The following is a 7500-nucleotide window of genomic DNA, read 5'->3' on the forward strand; positions in this document are numbered from 1 at the left end:
CTCTTGGTCAGTATTTGGTTATTAGGTGTATATACTCTCCTAGCGGTTTACGAGAGTTATTGCTATTTAAGTATATTATCCAAGGCTGGCTTGATGTTTGTTTGTCAATCTGGTGATCTAGCAATGTCTCCATACATCTTTGTATATCAATCTATCTATCAAACTACCTACCTAGCTATACCTTTTTATATCCGTCTCTCTCTCTCTCTCTCTCTCTCTCTCTCTCTCTCTCTCTCTCTCTCTCTCTCTCTCTCTCTCTCTCTCTCTCTCTCTCTCTCTCTCTCTCTCCACACACACACACACACAGATACAGAGAGAGAGAGAGAGAGAAAGAAAGAAAGAGAGAGAGAGACGGGTGTTCCCCTGTTGCCGCGTTCGTGAATGACCCGGATTCGCCCCTCGGCAGCGCCACCTGGTGACTGTCCTGCCCTGATTACACCGCCCAATCCGTTACCGCGCGTCAAATTATGATCAATTAAGGGTGTTCACTTTATTTATTTATTTACTACTTAATCACTTTAAGAAATAAATTTAAGGCTATCAATTAGTAATTATCAATGTTTAGAATTGTTTTATTTCTCTATTACTTTACTCACTAGAAATATAGAAATGTATATTGATCAAGAATTAATATCTAGAATTATTTATGTATATACACTTTAGTCTACTGCCAGTGGCTTTGTGGAGGAACGGCATATAGGTGTTCAATATCTAACTCCACTACAAGGATTTGAATCCATGATTAGGTTTCACATTCAGTACAATACCAAGGAACATTTGAAATATGCGCGGATGAGGTTATGGTAAATAATTATCATCATTTTTGAAAAGTAATAAATCTAATATCCTAAATGAAAGCAAAAAAAACTTAGTACATAGGCCTACACACGCACACACACACACACGCACACACAATGCAATATATATATAAACACATGATCCAGACATCAAAGGAAAACAGCTGGTAAAAGATTATGTAACAAGACACTTACTTTTCTTTCGCCACGTCAGCTGTCCAAACCAACTATTACCTGCAGGTGTAAACAGACGCATGTTAGAAATATTAATCAATGAACACTGCAACGAATCATTTTATTTACTAACCACATTTAATATTAAGTAATCTCTCTCATTCTATATTCCATATGAGAAAAAACAATTACTTTTCATTTCATTATCATAAATTACATCCAAACAACCCTTGGAATACACATAACTACCGGCAATAAGAATTAACCATTTAAAAACATGTGAATTGACTAACAATCTCTTCACAAATAATTTATGTTATAACGCTCTTTAAGGGACATAAACCCGTTATAGAAGTATCTTTTCCACGCCTTTACTTTACAATAAGTGTATCTGAATATGGCAAGTATGCGTGACTAACATATATTGGTTCAGGACGATTCATGATTGATCATAAAAAACGGGAGACGAGGTGTTACCGTAACTGTCAAGTCGTTCGAACTACTTTTTTCTTCTTTTCTTGCTCCTCAATTCTCTTTCTTCTTGTATTTATTATCATTATCATTATCATTATCATTATCATTATCATTATCATTATCATTATTATTATTATTATTATTATTATTATTATTCGGAATTACAAAAGAAATATACATGGCCTGCATTCATGTTTGGAAAATCTTCGGTTTCTTAAGAGGCAGAAAATAAACACACGAGAACATAGGGAAGAAATCACCCTACGAAGTGTGAGTGTCTGGGCGCCCGCTGGTCAGCCCACGATTATGGTTGAGCACCTGTTTTGATCGTCCTAAAAAACGGATAAAAAACTGGTAGAAAGGCTAACCGGAAATCTTGTGGCAAGTCCTGTTACTTTTAACATAATGCGGTTTCTCCCTATCCTTTTGGTACTGTTATTGTTGTGATTTCACTATCATTATTATTGTTAATTAGTGTAATTATTAATTGCCAGCGTATTTACCATCATTATTGACGTAAATATAATCATCATTATTATCAATATCACCCTTATGATGATTATAAAGGTACTAATCTTAAACGCTTTCTGACCTTAAATGATACGATAATCTTAATAAAACGATTTATGTAAAGACCCCAACAGCCATGCACCTGACGTTAGTTCTTAGTGTCTTCAAAGGTCAAGTTGCAATCTGCCAATGGCATTCATTTAATGTCCTCTTACTTGAACCTCCAGTCAGATCGCAGCCCAAAATGTTACCAACATTTACTCGCGTAGACTATGCAATATAAGACTTGTAATAATAAATCTTGTACTTAAGTATGTGCAGTACTTTGGGTCAATTACAGTATGAAACAGGCACATAAATGGTTACTGATAATATACCATTATGCATACCATACGGGATATATCTCCAGCAATTTTCTCTGAAAACACCACGAATTCCTTATATTTTCCAATATTTATAAGTATCTCATATTTCAAATACAAAAAAGGGTCTCAAGCTATGATTACAGTATTGCCTGAAGTCGCTATGATAATTGAACGCCTAAATAACATCTTGAAAATGAGAAGCCACTATTTGCTATAATCCCTTGCACGAAAATGAGATAGGCCTGATAATATATGACTACACATGTAATTTATACGCTGGTGCACAGAAGGACGAGAAAACATACCAAGATGTGCATTTTTTCTGTACTAAAAACATCTAGTTTGAAAGTAAGACACGAACATTTTTTTCAGCCGTATCAAACTCCTTATTTTCCTAAAAAAAATACAAGGCTAAACTACGTGAAATTTAGAAATAAAGACCACATTTAAACAACCATACTGCACACATCAATCTTAAAAACATCCCAATATTCCTAAACATAAAAACATCGCTGCATCGATAAAAAAAAAAATCCCCGACATACCGTTCCCACACAGCCCATGCCATGGCACGCTGGCCTGCTCTTCCGAATTGACATGACGTCCCTGCAGCTGTGACCCTGGCCTCATAATCCCAGTTTCTAAGTTAAACAGTGTACGACTTACAGTGTACGACTTACAGTGTACTTACAGTGTACTTAATCGCGGAAACGGAATCGCACCTGGTAAGAGTACACACACGGTAAGTTTCTATTCTGTTCTCCTTAACAAGGGTGGGTAAGATTTTCGGTTCTTGATTGTTAACTTGAATTTCGTTATTGGTGGGCCAATAGCGTAAGTTAAAATCATGATTTGTGTATTATAGTCCACGGAAGTTGTTGCCTATCATTAGTCCGTAATAAATTAACAGAGTAACGTAGTGATAATCAATTGTTCGTATGTTAAATATTGAATTGACTAACAAAAAGTATCTATAAACACAAAAACATAAATAGGTCAAAGATCAGGCTATCAAAGAGAGTACAAGATACGAATACGTAATGTGAACACGTGCGTAGTCACTAATATTTTTTTAAGAGGCATGAGATAAAAACAAAAGAAAGACGACACTCTTCTTTACGCTCGCGGGCGTCAACCTCAGAATGAATATGCGATAATGTTTATATAATGTTTATCTGCTTGCGGTGATGCTTGAGAAGAGTTCCCGCCACCCAGCAGAATATCAAGCATCTACACACAACACAACATGAAGGAATGATATTATTGTAGAAGCATCTCGACGCAGAGGAACTGTTAGTGTGAATTATTGTCTTATTGTCAGGATAGAAGAGGAATGGAGGACCCCCAAGAATTATCGTTCAGAGATTTATATATATATATATATATATATATATATATATATATATATATATATATATATATATATATATATATATATGTATTATTTTACATCAAGATATTACAGAATCTGTAATCATGACTTATATGCTTTAAGTAATGGTTCTATAAATTGAAGTAACGGGTGAGTTTACTAACCTTTCGTCAAACTTCATGGAAACCGTGTTTGTATAAGCAAATAAAAGACCAGGCACCAAGCAATTATACTACGACATACTTTTTTGCAGACGGTAACCCGAAATGCGGTGCTAGTGACCTTTTGCGATTCGCACACAGCTTGACACCTCTTGTATTCGGCATTTCCTGGTCCCGATGATGCAAAGATAGTCAAGTTGACAAGGGGCAGTCAGGTGGATCTCGAAGAACACAACGACTTGTACAATATGCATCGATTCCTCACATGGATTCGCAATGTTTGGATACCTGTAGTCAAAGGTGTAATGATAATACTGATTTACCTGTTACAACCACCTGATCGTTTATCGGTGCCAGTAATGAATTCAATTGTGATAAATTTATGTTCTCCCAGACACCTGAAAGATATATTAAAGGTAATGCTTCGCTCAGAACAGTATAATTTCTATATAATCAGAATCTGATTTGAATAGCTTATGGCGACAAAAGAGTGATATGTTTGCTGATCGATTTAGACAAAGGTACAAGTATTTTTCGTAGGCTATCTGTACAAAAGTGACGAAAGAAGACCAGTGTATTGCACACGAGCAATTCACACTTCCTTGTTAGCTACATACATGCCATATTACCCGTGCATTTTAAACTTCTTTCCATGGGCGAACCTCAGTTTCTTACCAATACATTAATGCTGTTGGACCATATTTAAACTGTTATAACATGATCGTTTTATAGGCATTGGCATTATTATTGTAATATTTTGGGTATCGTTCTCACCATTCCTGCAGCTGTTATTATTATTATTATTGTTGTTGACATCACAATTTTATATCCAATGTTGTCGCTGGTGCAATTATCATTATTACTGTTACTATCTTTACATCCATTATTATCATTGCCATTGTTTACCATCATCACTATCGTTATATAAATATTATTTTCACCATGATTAGCACTGGTATCCTTATCCTTAGATTATGCTATATAATTTCAGTATTATCATTATCATTAGCATTTATAACATCTACCCTCACTATTACTAGTGTCACGCTCATTATAGATATTACAAATATTACTACTATCTTTTACCATTATCATCAGTATTACTATCCAATATGCTGCCACTATCGTCGTTGCTTTTATTCCACCATTTTTATCATCCTTATCTTTATCGTCTGAATATTAATAGTATCAGCAATGTTAACATAACTATCATTGTCTGTGTTAGTATGATTATTATCGATGCTCGTCTTGTTAATATGCTTGACATCTTTATTATGATCTTTGTTACTACCGCAATGTAATTTACATGAGTATATCAGCATATTACCCAGATTCCTGATGTTAATTTTATATCATATAATTGTTATTTTCCGAGATATCTTAATTTCCAATAAAAAAAATACTATTACAAATGTTACTGCCATTATCATTAGCATTGCCATATTAATAATATTGTTCGCATAATCATAATTTTTATCATTATTGCGTTTATATTAGTGAAATCCCATCGTCATCTAAAAACAGAGGTATCATATTAGCAATTAGCAATAGCAATAAGGGCGATGATAATACTAATTGATGCGAGTTTATTATTCTTATTCCATTTATACTTTAATTTTCATTATTCCATGGCATTTATTACAACACACACACACACACACACACACACACACACACACACACACACACACACACACACGCACGCACATATATATAAAATATTAAAGATTGACACATACACGCGCGCGCGTAATATATCGAATCTAGGAAAATCTTATTTCATCACCACCTTTATGATCATATTATCATCATTGTGATTATTAACATTATCAATACCATACAGTCGTGATCACCTTTCTTGCTAGTAACGTTACCTCACAGGTATTAGTGGAAAAAAGTGCAAAGCTTAACGTCAGTCCAGAAAATGAGCCTCATTTCAGCTTGCGAAGAAGTTACGGCCCATGTGAAAATGTGGTGGAGGTCGCGGCGAGTTCCTGATTGCATCGTGTGACTGCAGCGCCGCGTTTACTGCAGGAGGAGGTCAAGGTCACTTCTTTCGGGTTAGTATGGATCTCACCACGTGTTCGGTTTCACCTTCAGTGTTTTTTTTTTTTTTCTTTCGTGTTTTTGCTTTCTTTTTTTTCTCCTTCCCTTTGGGGGGGGTCGGGTCGTAAGTGGTGAGATGCGCTACTGTAGGAGAGAAGGTGAGGGGGGGTGTGCGCGGCGCTAGTGCTATGTGGGGGTCAAATAAATTCTTCAGGAGCCTGTTTGGAGTGCTGAGCTATGTTCATGGCGCTGCAAGGCGGAGTGGTTTGGTGGGAGGGCGATAGATAACGACGGCGTGTCATCGGCTCTAATGATGCCGCACCAGTGTGCTTTGCGGGCCACGGGGAAGAGTCCGAGTTTGTACTAGGAAAGTGCCGTCGACAGCAGTGCTGTTAGGACTAAAATAATTGAATAAAAATATATATGTAGGGACAAGTTCAACATTTGAGTACTTTACATTTCAGAACAAAGCGTGGTCTGCGCTGCATTGAATCTAGTGAGTTTAAAGGCGACGGGAGTGGGCGGCAGCGCTGTGGGCCGCGAAACGCCTGTCGAGAGACGCCTCGACAAAAACCTCAACGTGACTTGCTTCTATAAATGGGCATTGTCCTTCAGAGCGAAGGCGTGACGGGCGCAGAAATAAAGGCAACGTGGGCACGATTCGTCACGGCGTGCCACCTCTCCCCCCTCGAGTCGTGTCGCGAGTGCCACGCCTCTGGTCCCACCCAGACACAACACAGTGCCAGGAATCTGAAGGCTGCTCATTAAGGGAAAAATAGTAGAATGGGCAGGAAGGTGACTGAAGAGCTGTTATAAAAACCGACCAGATGCCCTCAGATCCAGGTCGCTGTGACCGCCGAACCGCCCTCGCTCTCACTCCCGCTGGACACATCATTCCTACTTTTCGACACATTCGCCGTGTCCCTCCCGCTCTCTCGAGGCTCACCCTCCCGCACTCGCGCTTCCCTCACGCCCATGCCCAAACATCGGCATTCGGTCGCAGGGCAAGGCCGACGTTCTCCGTTCTAGCGCCACATTTCTTCTTCACCAGCGGCGTTAGGGTTATTGCAGGGAGCCCCTCCGACAGCGCGTCCCGCCGTTGCCTGGCCCGTCGCCTCGATTCCCCGCCGACTCGGTGTCTGTGGGGGAAACCTCCCGTCGACGTGCGTGCTGACGGGCCGTGGGTGCGAGGGAGTGGGTAGGCTGGGGAACGGGCCGCCTCTCGGCAAGTTGGCTCCTCCAGCGGTTAAACTGGGGCAGCGGCGAGGCCTTACGCCTCCGTGTTCCTCGCATCCTCATGAATCGCCGCATTTAGGGGATCCCGATCACTGTGCTCGGCCGCCACGCCGATGGCGGAACAGTTATCGCACCTGAGAGCACGTGTCACTCTCCTTTCGCAACGATTTCCTGCAAACTCCAAATTGTTTCACAAAGCGGAACTGCCGACGCAGCCACGTCCACGATAGACACAACAAGCCTCGCAACACAGCACAAAGGGCGACGCTCCTTACCTTTGCTTCGATTCATGTTGGGGATAGTGCGGAGGAGCAGCTCCAGCAGAGCATGTATCGCTAACACAACCGACCAATAACTGAACCAAA

The 7500-nt window shown here is 39.4% G+C and overlaps 1 protein-coding gene across 1 annotated transcript in view; it reads right to left on the minus strand.

Moving 5' to 3' along the window:
* Nucleotides 1-7500, minus strand: part of LOC113830340 (uncharacterized) — a 49091-nt gene that overhangs the window by 41564 nt on the left and 27 nt on the right. Inside the window, exon 1 of the mRNA XM_070140275.1 lies at nt 7411-7500. This exon is cut by the window's right edge and continues 27 nt beyond it. Within this exon, the coding sequence (XP_069996376.1) occupies nt 7411-7426 (16 nt within the window). The 5' untranslated portion in view covers nt 7427-7500. The remainder of the gene's footprint in view (nt 1-7410) is intronic.

Source organism: Penaeus vannamei, chromosome 26, assembly GCF_042767895.1.
Source record: "Penaeus vannamei isolate JL-2024 chromosome 26, ASM4276789v1, whole genome shotgun sequence".
Taxonomy (NCBI): domain Eukaryota; kingdom Metazoa; phylum Arthropoda; class Malacostraca; order Decapoda; family Penaeidae; genus Penaeus; species Penaeus vannamei.